Genomic DNA, 19,420 nt, shown 5'->3' on the forward strand with positions numbered 1-19,420 from the left:
AATAGATATTGTGTCCAACTACAACTAAAACAAACAAACAAACAAACAAACAAATAAATAAATAAAAAGGGCTGGGGAGGTTGCTCAGTGGTTAGGTGCCCCGGAGTTCAATCTCCAGCACTGAGAGAGAAAAAGAGAGAGAGAGAGAGAGAGAGAGAGAGAGAGAGAAGGGGGGAGATACAAGACAATAATTATTGTATAATTTCTATTATTATTAAATTTTACAACAAACTAATATGTATTGACAGGAAGCAGGTCAGTGGTTAACTGGGACGAGAGGAATTAACTGCAAAAGAGGTTATTTTTTTTGCAATGATGGCATTTTTATTGCAGTAGTGATTACATGAGTGTATTATTTGTCAAAATTCATTGAACTGTGTGCTCAAAATGAATGCATCTTAGTGTGTATAGATTAGGCCTCAATAAAGTTGATTTCTAAAAATAAAAGAAAAAAATTAAAGAAACAAACATTTGGGCCCCATTCCTAGTGATTCCAATTCAGCAGGATTGACATGGGGCCCAGATATCTGCATTTTAAACAAGCCCCATTAATAATTATGCTCCATTTATAAAAATAGTACTGGTCTCTCCAAACACCCAATTCCTGGGCAACCAATAAACTAGGCAAGCAGAGAAAAGTCAAGATATAAGTGTTTGAGTTTTCTTGTGGCCTTGTTCCATCTCCAACCTTCATTATTTAGTTGGAATATCCTCCTGGGTACTCTGATCTCCCAACTGTTGCCTCAGCTGTGGATATACTTGAATCATCCGTTATTTACAGAAGAGTGTTTGCTGGGAAAATAAATGGAAGAAAAGCAAAATAAAAACTCATTATAAATGCAGAGTGACCAATTTATTTGCAGAGAACAAATTCCTTCCTACAAGGTCATTCAAGTCTGGCACCAGGTGGGCTTGGCTGACACAGTTCACTGGGTACATTATATCCATAAATATGCTTATCCTGGGGGAAGAGCAGGTGGACAGGGAGTCTGATGGGCCACCTGTGTGGAGAATGAAATAGCACAACAACAAATACACTAAAAACACCCATAGTCCTGCCTCTTCCTCATCCCACTTCTAGAAAAGAAGAAAGAGTCATTTCCCTGCCAAATTAGATGAAACCAAAGGGCTCTATTTTCATTCTTTGGTGTTTTTCTGCTACCTGGCATATCTTCCCCATCTTCTGTTCCCCTGCTGTACCTACCTGTTGAAATCTTCCTGTCCTTCATGACCTGGTTTAAATAACACTTTCATCAGGCTTTATCAGATTCCCCATAGTCAGAGGAAATCTGTCCCCCCCCCCCGAATTCCTGTGGCACTTGACTTGAAGAACTCTTGCAAAAATCTTGACTTAAAATTTATTTATCCATGTGCATGCCATACCTATTGTATTAGATTGTGATATACTTGATTGTAGAAACTATAACCTCTGACCTAGGCTAGCTGAAGCCTGCATAGATCCTAGTAGAATGCTTTGCACTTAGTGGGTGTTTTACATGCAATCATTGTAGAAATGAATGAATGATTGGATCCATGCTCGTTCATTCCTATGAGTTTTTGCTCATGCTGTCCTCCCTTCCTGGAAAGCCATTCCCACATCAACTATTACTTCTTCCAAGAAGACCTCCAGATCCCCACATTGTTGGCTTCTACAGCACGCTGGACGTATCTCTATTTAACCACTTGCCACCACCACCATATGTCAAAATTAATTATTACTTGTTTTACTTACTTATTCATAAGCCAAATATTCCATCCTTATCTTACCACCATCCACCCCAGTGTTTGCTAATAGCATGCAATTCCTAAAATTTGAACCGAATGATCTCTTCAGAAGTTTCTGGAAGCATTAGCCCCTGCTACAGAGGGCTGCGTTATTTAGTTTGTGTTCCTATTAGACTGTCCAAAACTGCCTAAAGGTCTCATTTCCCAGAGAAAATCCAGCACAGCCTTGTGGCCCGAAGTTTCCACATGACTGAATAAACCAGCAGGTCCACAGGTTTTCCTGAGGGCCCTTAAGTCCCATGATCCCGCGTTCCAGGGAATCCCCAGAAGAATAGATTGTTGAGTACAAAAGAGGTGAGTGTGGCTTCTCCTCGCAAGGTCTTTAAGATGGGGCCCCAGTTCTCTGGGGTGACTGGACACAGAATTTCGGGACCTGTTCGAGTCCCAAGAATTCCTCTCCTTTAGTATATTTCTTTCTACCTTTGCCCTTGTCCCCTCTTTTCAATTTCCTCGTTCTCCCAGCCTCTTCCTTTTCTTAACTGTTTCTTTTACCAGCCCGGCTGCACTGTCCCAGTACCTCTGCTTTGGGTTTCTCTCGCTTTCCCTTCCTCGCCAGTCGGCTTTACCTCGTCCATCTCGGGTCCCCTTCGTTGGTTCCGCTCCCTTACCCCTGCCCCCACCCCTGGTCCACGCACACGCACCTCTCTGCCCTGCGGGATGCAGAGCCTCCTCACCCAGTCAAGACGTGAGAGGGTGGGTGGTTCCTGGCGCCGCGGTCCCGCCCCTTGGTGCGTGTGTGAATGTCTGTGTGGCGGTGACGCGGCGCCGGCGGCAGGCAGGGGAGGGAGGCCGGGCCCGCCTGAGAGGGAGGCGAGCCGACCGCTGGGGCTGCTCGGCTCCTGCGCGCCCTCGCGCTCTCCGCCGCCTGCCGAGGCGCTGGCAGGGCGCAGGCGGCGGCGGGCGGCATGGAGAGCCTGCTGGAGAATCCGGTGCGCGCTGTGCTCTACCTCAAGGAGCTCACGGCCATCGTGCAGAACCAGCAGAGTCTCATCCACACCCAGCGCCAGCGCATCGACGAGCTGGAGCGGCGTCTGGACGAGCTAAGCGCCGAGAACCGCAGCCTGTGGGAGCACCAGCAGCTGCTGCAAGCGCAGCCTCCTCCTGGGCTCGTCCCCCCATCGTCAGCCCCGTTGCCGGCTCCCCCGGCCACCGCTCCTGCTGCGGCCCAGGAACCGCTCCAGAACCACGGACAGCTCCAATCCGCCACACCACAGTCCGCGCCCGAGCAGCCACAGCTTCAGCACCACGGACAGCTTCTGGTGCAGCCCCAGCCGGGCCCCAGCAGTAGGGCTCACTCACCCCAATCACCCCACCAGCACCCGGTGACACTTGGGGCCGTCGCTGACAAGGAGAAGGAGCGTCCCCCGAGTTGTTGCGCTGCCGCCGGAGCCCTCCTTCAGCACAAATCCCCCGCCGCCCTCGGCAAGGGCGTCCTGAGCAGGAGACCCGAGTGAGTGGGGAAGAGATGGGGACTGTTGGGAGGAAAAGCAAGTGGGTGTGAGGAGACGGGGGAAATTGGATGCATGCAAGAGTCTGAAGGACTAGGGTACTGTGAACTGAAGGAAAGAGAAGCTGCTTTGGGGAAGAAGCGTGTCAAGGAGATTTGGGGGAAAGAAGGGAGGGATATCAGTGTTTGAGGTTTTATGGATATTGGAGCAAAAGGGTTATTCAGACTATCTTGGGGGCAAAGAAGCAAAGAAATGGATTTTAAGTGATTGGGCTGTTGGGAACTGGAGGGCTTAAAAGGGACAAAAGTGGGAGGAGGTTGTGGTGAAGATTAAACTGAAGAAAAGAGAACCATTGAAGGATTTAAGTTAGGAAAAAAATTGAGAGTTCGGGTACAAAAATTATTTAAACAAAGTGAAATATCTTTAAAAAAAAAACCACAAAGGTTTGACCAAGAGGCTTCTTAAGAGCTTTAAAAGGGATGGAGTCCAGATGGAGTAGCATTGGAATAGAGAGGAATTCAGGAGGTAGAGGTAAAGCTGAAAGGCAGGAGTGATGTGAAAAGAGAGGGGATCTGAAGACAGGGGGAGATAAAGGGTAGGAGAAAGCATTTCCCAGAGGAGCGAGATGGCTCTTTAACTGATGCAGTGGGAGTCAAAGCCAGGAGTGGCTCATTTAGGGAAGCTTACTCTGCTCTCATCTGAGTGGCCACCTTTCTTCCAAATCTCTGCAGAGCCAAAAGAGTGCAAGGAAACAACTCACCAAGCCAATGAAGGACTCTTGATATAGCTTGGGGATTCAGTCTCGTTACAGAATTTTCCTCTGATTCAAGGAGGATATCTGTGCAAAGTGGTTGGCAGTTGTGGAAAGGGAACAATGATGAGGAAGACAGCTGGAAAACAGTAGTTATGTGGATATAATGTGGCCTCTTTAAATCTGTTATGTCTAATGATTTCAAACCTTATTTCCCCTTGGTTATTTGCTGATAACTGGAATCTCACATTGGGTACCAAGAGAATGGTACCATCGCCAGTGGGGTTCTAGGACCTCAAGCTTTTTTCACTCATGAGATCCATGAACTAGGAATGTGGGAAGAAAAGATGAAGGGGAGCCAAAATATCTTCTCCTCTGTATCAGGAAGTCTGTGATCACATCAGCTTTCCCTCTCTGATTAAACAGGTGATGAAAGAACTGCATGGAAGAACAGCCCTGGGGAAATCAGTACCTGGTCAGCACATGGCCCTGATGATGATGATACTAAAGGAATGGAGGGAATTGGGAGTGGGGGAAGGTGGAAGGAGGCCTAGGAATCTTACCCTCATTCAGTCTCAAGTGTGCTTTATTTCTGGAGGATACTTGTGAAAATTCACTGTATTCCTTAAAAACTCATTTTCTTCCCAGCATTCTTCCAACGCAAAACCCCCTCATTTTGTTGGCCCAACTGCTGCAAAGTTAGAGGAGGTGGGTCAGGACATGTTAGTTCAGAAGATACATTTGATCAGAATCATGGGATCTAAGGAGTAAAGATCTAGAATGATTCGGCTTGACAGATCTGAAGTATCTGATTCAAGCCCCAAGAAAATAACAACTTTCTTCTTCAACTCACTCAATGGCCCACTTATCCTCTCAGTTTCATGGTTTTTCTTTCTTTATCTGACATAAAAAGCAGAAAGTCAGTTTTTCCTCAATTCCCATGGCTCAGCAAAAGGCAAAATTTTCCCAAGGTATTATGCGGCCTTTCCCCCAAATATAGGAAAATGAACTATTCCACTCCATCTCCTTGGAGGCAGCCACAGCTTCCTGATAATTAATTCTTTACCTGATTCATCTCTTCATGACATTTGGGGTCTCCCTTCTCTCCCACTGCACCCCTACTTTCTTTGCATCTCTTCAGGGGACTGTGTGAGCAAGAAGGGTTGATGACATATCTTTTTCTTGCATAAAGACTTTTTCTGAGGCCCCCACAGTGGTCTAGAGAGCTCACACCTTATGTCCAGATGCTCCTTCTTGGAAGCCAGGGACTTAGAATTTACCTGGCTTCCTATCCAGCCTCACATGTCAATACCATGTGATGTCCTTTTCTTTTCTTCTCCCCTGCCCTGCTTTTTCTTCTCAAGAGATCGGAACAAAAATAAGAAATAATTAGCATGATGGAGGAGAGTAGAAGTTATTGAAAATCTTTCATTTAGAAAGTTGTGACAGACACTAAGAGGTTAGTAACACCAGTAGCTCTTTACTTTCTCCAGAGCTTCAAGCTCTGCCCCTTGTCCCCAGGCCTCAGTACCCAGAGACTTAGAGAACAGGGATATGCTTGCATTACCTCCTCCCTGCAACTCTCTTCCCCTAGATGTGAAACCATTCACATCTTGGCTGGTGGGATGACTTTTGGACCACCTGTTTCTTTTCCCACTGTTTTGCTTGATGTCAACCCAAATTTCCCTTAGAACCTTGGGAAGGAATCACCATTGCTAACCATGTGTTTGGCCCCCATTCTGGATGTTTGACCTCCTCACACCCCTCTCTAGAGTGCAGGGCTAGATGGAGCAGCGGGCAGGGAGAGATCTCCATAGATAGGGTGAGGTAGGGAGAAGAGCAGAACCAAAAGCCCTCTGGCTGGTATTTCTCCAGGGAGCTCCCTGATGAATCAGTTCCCTATAAGCATGCTGAAGCAGGAAGAAGAGATCACAGAGAGGACTCCGGATCATAATTTTGCTGTAAATATTTTCTCATTCCTCTATGCCTCATTATATAGCAAGAATGTGTCCCGGGCATGGAGACTGAAGAGAGGGTGGTTTCTGTGTTAGATGCATTATTTCAGCACAGAGTTTGAAGTTTTCCCCTTAACTCCCTTTCCTGCTCAATTCCAGGAGAAGCAGAAACCCTGGAAAACCTGTGACTACAAAATAATGAATCATTTAATTGCCACCTGGTCTACGTTAACATGTGACCTGCCTTCTCTCCCTCCTTCAACTGAGGGACACACAAAGGGGGTGGTGGCATTGGAGGTCAGACTAAGGAAGAAATTATGTGGAGGTGTGTGAGCCTAGAAATATTATGAAAGAAAAATCCTCAAGGGGTTAAAATTCTTTCTCTGCATGCTTCTCAACTCTTGCTAAGCTCTGGCCCCCACTGCTTATGCTTCTTAATGAAAGCAGCAAACATAGCTTTCTCCTCTTTATTTTTTCAATCAAGGCTCACAGCATCTACGAAACTGACTATTATCCCTTTCCTGGTTGGAGCCAGGCCTCAGCCTGACCTGAAAAAGTCCCCTTGCCATGGAAGCACATGACCCTATCTAAAGCTGCTGGTTTCAGTGTGACCACAGCTTCTCTGTTTAAGCACAATTGCCTACCTACTCATCATGCATTTAGAGTATGGATACCAGCACTTGCCTGTGTCTCCACACCCATAGGCAGGTGATTACTGGAAGTTAGATAAGATTCTTATATTATACTTCAAATTCAGCTTTTTCTCCAAGCTCCCTATCTCAATGTGGCTGCAAAGTCTGAATGGCTTAGCTTAATAATTCCTGTCTTCTCTCTTCCTCCTTTGTCTTCCTTTTATATCCTTCCTCTTACTTTCCTTTTTCCCTCTCTTCTATTTTTCCTCCTTATTCTTTCCCTTTTTCTTATCTTTCCCTTGAATTCTTTCTCTCTCCTTTGCTTCCTTCTATCCTTCACTTTCACTTAAGCTACACAGGTTCGTCTCTTTCCTCTCAGCACTTATCCTTTAATCATGAAATAAATCTATTTTTTTTCTGATGCTGGGAATGCCACCTGGGGCCTTGCACAAGCTAGGCAAGTGCTCTATCACTGAGATACACCCCCATCCCTGCATGAAATAAATCTTGAGTCATCTTTGGAGCTCCTTGGTCTAATGCTGGCTGAGGCTGGGGATGGCTAAAAGAGCTCTTGCTTTTAGCTGGATGTAGTTTTTAGCCTGAGTTTTCTAAGACACGAACAGCAGGTGTTTCTGTTGTTATTGAGTGAGGTCTGCTTGAAGATGGCAGCTCCTGTCTGCTTGATGATGGCAGTTCCTGTCTGGTCCATCCTAGAAGCTATTAAGAAAGTGTGAAGGTCTATCAGTCAGCCAACTAAATGTATCATGTATCCAGTCCATTCAAAACCCTTCACTCTGTGCTGTAGAAAATAGGAAAGAAGCAGGTGGTCCTTGCTCAACCCACATGATACACATATCTGGAAACATTTAAGCAAATGTAAGCATATTGCAGTGATCTAAAGCTACCTTCTATCAGAACAGCACAAGATAAGAAAGATGTGTATACATATTAGGTTCAGAGCCAGAGAATTCTTGGTTGGATTTAAGAAAGGGTTCATGTCAGGAAATAGTAAAAGTCAAGGATAACCAGAAAGGAAACAACCAAGATGATTCAAATCCTAGAGATATCTGCATTGCACGTGGATATCATTCCATCCTCTGATGGTACAGTCCCCCTCCTCTCGTATCCTCCTGACCTGGAAAGCCTCAGCACACAGGGAATCTATCTTGTGTCTAAAAGGCCTGAGGAAGCATTATACAGCCAAGCCTCACCAATCTGCTTATACTTTTTTGTCTTCTCCTACCCTCACAAGGGAGAGGACTCCTATTCAATAAGTTGGAAAATGGGGCCAGAATGAAGGCTTATTGAGAAGAGGGAGTATGTGTCTTTTTGCTTATTCCTGGAAGCTGGTGCAGAGTGAATGTGCTGTCCCCTACCTTTCCAAGGTCCTGGAATGTTGTTCTTACCTTCCCTTCATCCAAAAAGATCACAATTTTAGAAAAACATGTCATTTCTTTGCCCCTGGGAAAGCCCTGTGCCTTGCTCCACCGCATCTCTCTCCTTCCACACTCTCAGGCCCTTCCCAGACTCACACAGTCAACACCACAGGGCCTTACCAAGACATCCTGGCACATTTTCCCCTTGGCCCAAAATCAAGAGAGAGGAATAGCAATTGGTCCTGCTGATTCAGCAAATATCTATCTGTGCAGCCTGAGTTTCAAAGGTCACTTATGCAAAAAGAAAAAAAAGGGCTGGGGATATGGCTCAAGCGGTAGCACGCTCGCCTGGCATGCGTGCGGCCCGGGTTCGATCCTCAGCACCACATACCAACAAAGATGTTGTGTCCGCCGAGAACTAAAAATAAATATTAAAAATTCTCTCTCTCTCTCTCTCTCTCTCTCTCTCTCTCTCTCTCTCTCTCTCTCTCTCTCTCTCTCTCTCTCTCCTCTCTCGCTCTCTCTTTAAAAAAAAAAAAAAAGAAAAAGAAAAAAAAAAGGTGGAGGTGAGGTATGTCCTATGGTTTAATAGCTGTCTGTAACAGTAGCACTAATATAAAAAAGGAAAGTTCTAGTATTAAAACATTAAAACAACTTTAATACATTAAAAAAAGAAAGAAAAAAGAAAAAAAGTGGGGGGCAGATGGGGTCAGGCCTGGGTGGAAAAGGAAAGAAAATGAGGGTGATATGAAAAAGGAGGAGCAAGCTGGGCCAAACAGCTGAACCAGGGTCTGGAAAGAGGCTCAACTCTTGAATTTAAATCCCATGTAAAGATTTTTAGACTAACTGTTCTTACTGGGGAGCCCAAACATTTTTTCCCACTGGGGTTCAAACATATTCTTGGCAGCTCTGGACACAGGGTAGCAGCAGTTTAGTTAGGGGACACTTTCATTTTGCAGCTGGCAGATTCCCAAATGTGAGGCCATCTGGCAGGGTTTCCAAGGTTTGGGCCATTGCAGCAACTTCTTCCTCTGCTTCTGGAAAAGCATGATGCACAGGTTCCCACAGAAGTGGTAAAGGGTTTCTTGTTTCCATGGAGCAAAGGGATGGTCATCTTCATTTCAAGTGATGAGGGCATTAACCAAAAGAAAGGGAATCAGGAGTAAGGTGAGGAAGAAGCTGGATTTTTTGACTGAAAGGAGATTTTGGAAATCATAGAACCACAGAATGTCCAAGATCTAGGTAGTGAGAACATGAGCTTTGGGGAAGGCGCACCTGGGGAAGAATCCTGTTTCGCCATCTACCAGCTGTGAGACCGTACATTCATTATTGCCTTCCTTTAAGCCTGTTTTTTAATATATAAAATGAAAAATAATATCTATCTTAAAGGATTGTTTTAAAGTTCAAAAATTTGATATTATCACTTTCTAGCACTGTTCTGAGCACATAGTAAGTGCTCGATACATGCCAGTATTTTGACATAAAGAAAGCAGGACCCAGAAAAGACAGGAGGCTCATCTGATGGCAGACAGAGTAGAATCCACATTCAAGATTCTTTCTATTCTGCCAGGCCACCTTTTCACATGTGCCCCTTTCTCATTTATTCTGCCTCTGCACAATGGGCACCAAAACTTATTCAGAGGCATGAATGCTGAGCTTAGCTTGAAAAGCAGCCAGGCAGGACAAATCCACCACCCCTTAGTGATCCATACACATCTTCATAGCTGGGAAAGGCGTATTTTAAGCTTAACTGAAATATTTTCTGTTGCATTTTAAGGTTATTTGTTCTTCTCTTAAAAACACCAAACAGATCTGAGTTAGTACTAATGCCATATGGTGATATGAGGGACCGCTCCCCTGTTTCCCACTGACCTGTCAAGGACAACAGTGATGAGTGAAGGGAATGGAGGCTGAACCCAGAAAGCATCTCCCACTTCCACAAAAAGAAAGCTAAATCCATTTCTCCAAATTGTTTTCTTCTAAGGGATTAAAGGTAAAGCTGCTTTTTTGCAGCATTCTGAGGTCAGAAAGCAGAGGAAAGCAGGGAGGGACACAGAAAAGAAGCCTGATGTGTTGTTGTGAGTGCTCTGGATGGTAATGAGGGGGCTAAGGATCCTACTTTGTTTGGTCAGGCCTAAAGGGTAAGAGTCTTCTCTTAAAAACTTTTCTTCAATGAGATATATTCTAGGGGGAAAAGATAAGGTAGGCTTAAAATATTCTACCCATTGTGGTCATGGCTAAAGACCACTATGCAAAAACTATTAGAGTGTGTGTGTGTGTGTGTGTGTGTGTGAGAGAGAGAGAGAGAGAGAGAGAGAGAGAGAGAGTGTGTGTGTGTGTTGAGGCCTGGGTAAGATGGAGGATGGGCTGTTTTGCTGTTGCTCTTTGCTTGCAACATCTAATCTGGAGGGTTATGTAACCGATGATGTGCTGAGTGGTACCTATCCTCCCCCACGGGCCGACTGCTGTGGACAGAGGGCATGACGCAGCCTGTCCAAGTCCCTGCCTAGAGAAGGTCCTAGCCTCTGGCTTCAGAACATTCCATCTAGGCCCATATACAGAGACTGGGGACTTTAGAGGCTGGATCAGAGTCCCCCAACCTCTTTGGGGAGTCAAGCAAATGTCAGACCTGGATGGAACCTTAAGGCCACCTGGTCCAAACTTCTCATTCAGCAAATGGAAAAAAAAAAAAAAAAGGTCCTGAAAGGGCAGTGACTGGTGCTTCTAAACTAGTTAGTGGCAGGACTTAGGTTTAGAACTCAGATTATCTTTCTTTTAACACTTATCTAGTTCTCTTGGTCTTACATAGAGATGAACCAGAAGAGCTAGTCAGGGCTCTTCCATGGGTGTGCTGGACCAAAATTACAGCTAGTAATTGGGGCTTAGGGGACCCAAGGAGGTCCCTCTGCCTTCTAGAATTTCTCACCTTTGTTGCCAATTCCACAGTCAGAGATTGCTTTGAGTACTTCAAGGTTATCTTCTTGAATAAAACACAAATTCTCCTAAGACAGGAGAAAAACAAAACATTTAGCCCTATCAGTCTTTCACACTTCAGCACGAAAGCATGTATCTGGGCATTTCCCGGGGCAAGGCTTGGTGAGAGGCGATACACAGCAGCACTAGTTGACTATAGGCCAGGCCAGGAGGCTCATAAGGCTCTGAAAGGTTCATGAGGGAGGCTGTTGAGTATCTAAATGTATCTTTATTTTTACTAAATTTTTGCAAAGAGTTGGAATTGTCTTGCTTGACCTTGGCAAAGAAGGGAAAGGGACACAGGGCATCCCACCCCAACTGGTTGTAGAAAAGTTATTTGGGCTATAGAAGGGATACTTCTCCAATGAGCTTCATTCATGTGTAAAGTCACAAGAAAACAAGGACATAAAGGGGCATTGTGGAGCTTGTTTGCTTCTTTCTAGGATCTTAACATAATGTTTGTGATATTAGTAAAGTGTCCCAGGACTCTTGGGGTTTGCTGAGATAGGAAGTGTGGGTTGGTAGGGGTTGGTGTCCATGAGCCTGAAGAGAATGGGAGATGAGAGCCAAACTCAAGACCTAGGTGCTTAATAAATACTAACTGAATAAATAAATTCATATTTGTGTGGGGCCCAGGCAGGCTCATGAATTATGAAGTGGAGAGAGAGAAGGGTATGGTATCAGGGTTGAGAAAGAGCTCTGCTGAAGGGAGCTTCCCCCAGGAAATAGGTTGTGCTTGAGCTCAACAGCATAGCTCCTTGCATGTGTGAAACTTGGAGGTTCAGCTCTTCACGTTGGTAGGGAAGTAAGGGGGTGATGGTGGATGGAGGACTGCCCATCCCTCCCTACTAATGACACCCACCCCAATCCTACACAATCCTACATGTGAGCAAGAAAGCCCTCCTTTCCCTCTGCCCCAGCCTCTGAGCAATCTCTCAGCCTAGGAAGCTCATTAAGAACAAAGTTAATGTTTTATCTCAATGACACTTGTGTGTGCATGCGTGTACACGTACACACACAGCCTATCAGAAGGTTGGACAAGCAGTGGACAATGGGTCTATGAGGATGTGAGGGAAAGGAGGCCTGAATTACAGCCTGTTTCTGGAGGAAAGAAATGGGCTGGGGTGTGGGTCCATGGTAGAACATGTGCCTAGCATGTGCAAAGCCCTGAATTCAAGCCCCAGGAGAGAGAGAGAGAGAGAGAGAGAGAGAGAGATGAGAGAGAGAGAGAGAGAGAGAGAGAGAGAGAGAGAGAGAGAGAAGAAAGAAACAGAGAGAGACAGAAACAAACATAAAAGAATGAGCAACCTGGATTCTGGTCACGACACAGCCAGCACCCAGGCTGCAGGCCTCTCTGTGACGCAGTACCAGTCCTGTTCAGGACAAGTCAGGATCTTGATGGAAGGTGAGTGGGTGTGTGCATGGTGTGGATGTGTTTGAGACTAAGTGGATATGGCGTGCATGGGTGAGTGTGTTGCTGAGTTGGGCTGGGGTGTTGGATGACAATTCACCTCACACCACAGGCTGTGAAAACCTCCCAGCAAAGATCAGCATAGCTTTATCTTGCTATCTCCAGTGACGCAGAGTCTGGTCACACTGTCAGGATTCTGGGTTCCTTCTCTGCACAACATGTTTCATCTCTCTTGCTGTCCAGTTTCTCCTGGGTCTGTCTCCTCCTTATAAAATGGGGTGAGTCTACAGTCCACACCCATCCTGCTATCAGTACCCTACTGTTTGGAACCCACAAACCAGGCTCCAGAAGACTGAGCCCAGAGGCAGAAGGCTGCCTGGAGGATGGGCGGTTGCAGCTGGTGTGGTCTGGGATTCTCTACTGAGGTGTAGTGTTTGGAAGCTCAGGTACACTGCAGCAGAAAGCACAAAAATCTGCAAAGTGGTTTTCTTTGGCCAGGGCCTGCTGCCAGTGACATCTCAAGGCTTTGGACATGCCAGGTCAAAGCAATATTCTGCCTGCCTTCAATCAGGAATGTACTCCTATCCCAGGCAGAGAGGCAAGGGAATTCCACAATTTCTTCCTTGATGAATGATTCCAATCTACCACAATTTTCATTCAATGCATCAATTTAACACAATGATTATTTAAAAACAACAGAAACAAAAAAATCTGCAAAGTGGCAGGGAATTTCTTGCTTGGGCCTAGCTTCAGTATTTCCAGTGCCAAGCAAGCCTCATATTTACAGGCCCTGTAATGGGCCTGGATGCTTCCAAACTGGCACTTTGGGCACCTCTGACATTGTAGATACTTCTTACTAAGAGCCCCTCAGGGAAGACCAAAGGAATTTCAGAGACAGGTAGATGCTATCTTTTCAAGCATCTGGATTTTGATCCAGAAGCTAGGACTCTGGTTCTCATGCTTCGCCCTCCTCACAGACCCCCAAGCAAACCTCTCTCTGCGCAAGGGGACAATCATTTATCCTTCTCCTAGTCCCTCTACCCTCAAGTCTGGTGAAGCAGAGCCTTTAGGGGTTGCTGCAGCAGAGAGGGCCGCTCTCCCAAGAGAAAAATGCCTTCTACAGGACAAGAACCATAGGAAGGAAGCCCAGGATGGAGGACTGAGGGAGACTCTGAATTCACTCTCCCTTTTAGGAAAAATTTTGGTAGACCCCCCGTGCGCCCTTTAGCAGGATAAAGTGAATTCCGCAGAGGATTCCAGCTATCAAGTAACCCGGAAATTTCCACTGGGTTCCCTCTGGTCATTAATGCGTACAACCGGGGACAGCAGAACAGCGTTCGGATCTAACCTGTTCTTTCCTTCCCCAACCTGACAGGGATCCCGCTCCCTCAGGCCCCTCTGCAGCTTCGCATGCCCCAGTCGCTGGGCAAGCCAGGGGAAAGCCCTTCCTCCTTCTCCGGCCGCGCTCCTGGGGGCTGCTGGCTGGGGAGGGAGCGCCGAGTCAGGATCTCGGTGTGTGGGCGGCTGGCTAGCTGCTGACAAGCAGGATGGGATCTCCCGGCCCACGCGCCCCCTCCCCCGCGGCGCTCGGCAATCCCTCGCGGGGGCGGGGGCGGGCACCCCAGGCGCAGGAAAGCCGCGCGCCCCTGCCACCCCGCGCGTCCCCGCTGCTGAGTCACGCGCTCGGGAAGTGCGGTCCCAGCCACGCGCAGCACCTGTGCGCTCCAGCCGCCGCCCGCTTCCCGGTCCCGGCGCTGCGCACTCGCCCGCTGCCCCTGCCTCCCGCCCTCGCCCGGTGCAGCTCCCGCGTCTGGCTGTGTCTCGTCACCTTCCTCCACCCCCGCGGCCCTCTCCCCTCAGCCCGGCGTGCACGCGCCGCCGGCCGCCCACGGCGTCTGGGAGCGCCCCCTCCCCGCGCGCCGCCTCCGCGCACCGCCCCGAGCTCCCGAGGGGAGAGAAACGAGTGTCGGTGTCGCGTCACCGCCTGCCCCAGCGCTCAAGGCTGAACACTGGGCACTCTTCTTGCCCGGCCTCCCTAGGCCTCAGCCCTCGCTAATGTGAATGGATTCCCTTTGGAGAAAAAGGGAAATTAAGGCGGGAGAGGCCAAGGAAGTCAGGGATGAGGAGTGTTAAGAGTCCAGCTTTTCGGCATCCACCTCTCCTGATCTTCTTGTACCCGCAAGACACCTCCTCTGCTAAAGAATCGCAGCCCTTTTGTCTTTGAAACGTGTTTTGTAGCTCAGTTGTAGAATTCCAAAGGATCTTTGGGTCCAGCCTGTGATGGAGCAGAAAGTGTGGCACTGGGTTTGAATCTTAACTCATTCGCTAATTCTATGATCTTGAGCAGGGACAGCTTCGGTTTTCTTGTCCGCAAAATGGGGACCAGGAATAGTACCCATCTTGTGGGATTGCTATGAAAATTCAGAAGGAATGCCAATGAAGCATCAAGCAAGTCATGTGCATAGTGAGGGTAGAAAGTAAGGTACTTGCTGTTATTTGGGGACTGTTTGCAAGAACTCGCCAGAAAGGTGTTTTGTTTGTTTGTTTGTTTGTTTTTTCAATGGTACTGGAGAGGATGGAGCTCCCAGAGCTTCGGGCATCTAGGCAATCACTCTCTACCCAATCACTCTCTACCATTGAGCCACATGCCAGCCTCAGAAAGTGCCTTTTGAGGGTAGAGTTCTTGTCCTCACTCCCACTGTCTTCCATAGGGCTCAGAACAGGACTCCTTCTTCAGTTTGACAGCCCCTCAAACATCTGAAGATAGTCATCCTTTCCTCCCTAGCCCCCTCCCACCCTCCAGTCCTTGCCATCTTCACTCAGATGGGCACACCCAGTCCAGCACTTTCTGCTCCACATGGTTTTGTGGGTGGCTCTGCCTCACCTCAGTGACAGCTCTTTCAGAGCGCAGTGCCACCAGCAAGTCTGCAGCCCAAAGGGTGTGGCCAGATCAGCCTGGGCACAGGGAAGCCCTGCCTCAGCCCCAGCTCCATCTGAGCTCTGGACCTTGCCCAGCTTGCTGTGCTGGCTGGGAACCTGCTGGCTTTCTCAGCCCCAGTCACAGGAGATCTATCCAACACCTCTACAATGGGATGTCATTTGCCATTTCTACAAGTACAGGTGACTTTCATTTTTACAAAATTGCTGGGACTTTTCACACAGACCTGTTGTTTTGCATTTCCCCAATCTGATTGTGTTCTTTTTTCAAATCGAATTTACTCTTTTCAAATAGATAACACATGGACCTAGTGCAAGATTTAAAAGATGCAGAAGTTTACAACGAAAAGTGTCTCACTTACCCATTTTCTAAGTATTTTTTTATGTATTTCTTTCGAGGGGTTTTTGATGTACAGTCAAACAACTGTGTGTGTGTGTGTGTGCGTGTGTGTATACAAATGGTAGTATACTATCTGCTGTTCTGCACTTGGATTTCTCCCCCTAATAAAGTATGTTAGTGATCCTTCCATATTCGGTATAAAAAGAGCTGCCTCATTCTTTTTAATAGCTGCAAAGTATTCCATTGCTGGGAGTTTTGGAAGGCATGCTCTGTGTAACCATTCTGGGTGGGCTTTTCTGAGAGTCAGGGGATTGAGTGATAGGCAGACACTGAGGGGCTCCTTTGGAGATTGCCCCTCCAGTTGCTGACATGCTACAGGCATGGGTAAGTTGCAGTAGAAATGAGATTCAGAGACTGAAAACCCTGACCCTGCTTTTGTTCCCTGGTGCTTCCTTTGTGGTCCACAGGCTTCAGGTAGGGGAAACCTTCAGAGTATTATAATGTTGTTCACAAAAAGCTGAAGCAAATCCTAACACCCCACCCCCTTTCAGGGAGTCTTCCTGAGTTGATCTGAGAAATAAGCTGATGCTCTTGCAAAAGGTGGTTTTCTTCTCTGAATATGCATATATTTTAATGGCATATGCATTCCTTCATTCATTATGCTTAATAAATATTTATTGAGTATTTACTGGGCCAGTTACAACTCTAGGCACTGGAGTACAGCAGTGAACAAAAATCTCCCAGATTCTTTCAAGAAGCTTGCAGACCAAAACATAAACAAAATAATGAAAACTTATAATGCATCTGATGGGATAAATGCTCTGGAGCCGAGAAGGGGGTCTGGGAGTATAAGAATTGTGATTTCAACAGGGTACCCTGGAAAGGCTTCACTGGGAAGATTAACACCAGAGCAAAATCTGGAGGAAGAGACAGGAGGTTTTCAATGTCTGGGGAGAAGTCTCCTGGCAGAGGGAAAAGCCTGCACAAAGGCCAGAGTGGGAACCAGCTTGGTTGTTCCAGTTCCTGGGAGTGCAGAGAGTAGCCTCAGGTGAAATCAGACTGGTGTGGGATGTAGGGAGAAGGTAAGTGTGCAGGGGTGGAGCAGATCTTGTAATCATTCTCAACTGGGACTTCCAAATCCACCAGGCCATGTTTGGAAATGTGTAGGAGCATTTTAGATGTCACAATGGCCGGTGGACTTGGGGGAGGTGGAGTTGCTCTACTAGAATTTAGTGACAGGGGCCATGTCAAACATTCTGTAGAGCTCAGGATGGTCCACATAATGAAGAATTTTCCTGCCAATGATGCCAGTGTTTCTTGTTAAGGGCATTGGAATCCACTGTGAAATATTTGGCTTCTACCTTGAGAAATACTGGGATCCATTGGATAATTTTGAGCAGAGGATGCTTAAAAGCAACTTTGAACACTGGATTGAGAATAGACTGAAGAAGAAAGGAAGATATAGAGTGGGGTTTAGGCAAGAGGTTGGCACAAAATCCAGGTAGGAAATGGTTAGTAGCTCAGACCTGGATAGTAGCAGTGGAAGTGGTGACAAGCTGACCAGATAGTTGTACTTTCCGAGGGATTAATGTGTGTAGGAAAGACAGAAAATGAGGATGAATCCAAGGTTTGAGCCAGAGTCACTAAAAGAATGAGATGGGGAAATCTTGGGCATTGAAATTTAGGAAGTCAAGTTCAAGATGCCCATTAGACATTCAACTGGAGATGTTGGAATTGGCATTTGGGATGACCGGGCATATAAATCTGGGCTGGTTTTTAATCCTTAAGCTTTGACAACACTATCAAGCAGTGAGAAAAGAAGACTAAAGAGAACCAGAGGCAGAGTCCTGGGGCACACCCTTATTGGGAGATGGGGATGGTGGCCAAGAAGGGACAACCAAAGGGCAAAGAAAAAAGCTTAGAGAGCAGAGGGGTTTCCAGGAGGAGGCCATGAACCTTAGAGTGAAACACTGCTCACATGTAGAATAGGATGAGGAATTGTTCATTGGCTTCGGCAACATTCAAGCAATTGGAGACTTGAAAAGCAGAATTTTGCTAGAACATTGGGATGGAAACTTGACTGGTATGCGTTAAAGAGAGAAGGGGAGGGCCAGGGCTGCGGCTCAGTGGTGGAGTGCTTGCCAAGCATGCATGAGGCACTGGGTTTGATCCCAGCACCACATAAAAAATAAACAAAATAAAGATATTGTATACATCTACAACTAAAAATAATTTTTAAAAGAGAGACAAATCAATTAAATATAATGTGTGGACCCTGATTAGATCCTCATTCAAATGAAGCAACTAGAAGACATTTTCAAGACAATCAGGGAAATCTGAAGAGAGACAAGAGAATTGCTGTTATGTAGATATGAGAATGATACTGTTGTTATATCTTCTTAAAGTTAGAGATACAAACTATTCTAGCCAAAAAAAATGTCGGGAGGTAGAAGATCAACAAAAGGTGTGTTTAAAGTTTCCGTAATAATAAATATAAAAGTGTTCCCTGATATGTGGAAGCTAGTCCAAAATAAGGAGGAGGGGAGAGAGAGTGAGAAGGGGGAAAGGGGTGGAGGGGCTCCATCAAAAATGAAGGAAGGGCTGGGGTTGTGGCTCAGTGGCAGAGCGCTTGCCTAGCGTGTGTGAGGCACTGGGTTCGATTCTCAGCACCACATATAAAAACAAAATAAAGGTCCACTGACAGCTAAAAAATGTTTTTGTTTTTTTTTTAATGAAGGAAGACTGGTGGGCTAGATGAAGGGGACTGAGGGAGGGAGAAGAGATAGGATAAGGGAATAACAGAGGAATGTGCAGACATGAATACACCACAGTGAATCTCACCATCGTGTATATCCACAAGACACCAAACAAAAAAGAAAAAAAAAACGTCTAAAAGTAAATAGCAGAAAGATCAGTAGAGTAGAGGAAAGGAAGGAGAGAAGGGGAAGGGGAAATACTAGGGTCTGAATGATATTCTTATTTCATGCTTTTTTAATTATGTCAAAATGAACCCTAGTGTATGTATAACCAAAAAGAAACAATTAAATAGGTTTTTAAAAAGCGTAAGAAATTATGGAATTGAGAGGAATTGTAGAAAGTGGGTATAGAAAATTCTTCGATGGGTTTTACTAGGAAAGGGGGGCAATAAATGGGGTAATAACTGAAGGGGAAAGTGGTTTAAGATGAAGGATTATAAGCTGGAAGAAATAATAGTACATTTGCTTTTGCAGTACCTCAGGTAACACCATGTATTGATCCTTGCACCACAAGAAAGACCCTGTGCAGAGCTCTACAGAGAAATCTAGAAAGACTCCTATAGGAAGTGAATCATTTAATTACTTTGAGTGCAGAGGAAATATGACTATGTGCTTATAATGGGTTAGGCACTTTGTTAAGTGTTTCACAAACTTTTTTCTCCATATGTCCTAAAAAACTTTATGAGCTAAGCTCTGTCCTACATTCCAAGTTACTTGTCCCATTCAAACCCAGGCAGTATGGGTCTGGCAGTTGGGGCTCTTGGCCTCTACTCTCCCCTGCCTTTCTGCAGATGACTTGCAGTCACTTGTTTCCAGATTTTTTTTCAAATGTACTTGTGCTGGCCTCTGCCCTGGGGAATGTCACTCAGCAGGGGACCAGGGGAAGAAGGACAGACAAGCATGCTTTAAATGAAGCTCTCAAGGGATTCAGATGCAGCTCCCTGCTTAAAAACCATTAGGATAGATCAGCCTGAACACATTCATTTATCAACACATACACAGACATTCACACTACTGCTGTATGCAATTAGACTAGCTGGAGCTAAGGGGAAATTT

At 46.1% G+C, this 19,420-nt stretch overlaps 1 protein-coding gene across 2 annotated transcripts in view; it reads left to right on the forward strand.

The window, feature by feature from the left end:
• Window positions 1–2,673: 2,673 nt before the first annotated feature.
• IQSEC3 (IQ motif and Sec7 domain ArfGEF 3) overlaps window positions 2,674–19,420 on the forward strand; it is a gene marked incomplete at both ends in the record, with an annotated part of 103,443 nt that continues 86,696 nt past the window's right edge. The window contains one exon of one of the 2 annotated variants that reach the window (XM_081310908.1): window positions 2,674–3,235. In XM_081310908.1, the coding sequence (XP_081167034.1) occupies window positions 2,691–3,235 (545 nt within the window). The remainder of the gene's footprint in view (window positions 3,236–19,420) is intronic. The other variant, XM_081310907.1, reaches the window with a different exon arrangement.

Source organism: Spermophilus citellus (genome assembly GCF_964194105.1).
Source record: "Spermophilus citellus genome assembly, chromosome: 10".
In the NCBI taxonomy this organism is placed as follows: Eukaryota; Metazoa; Chordata; class Mammalia; order Rodentia; family Sciuridae; genus Spermophilus; species Spermophilus citellus.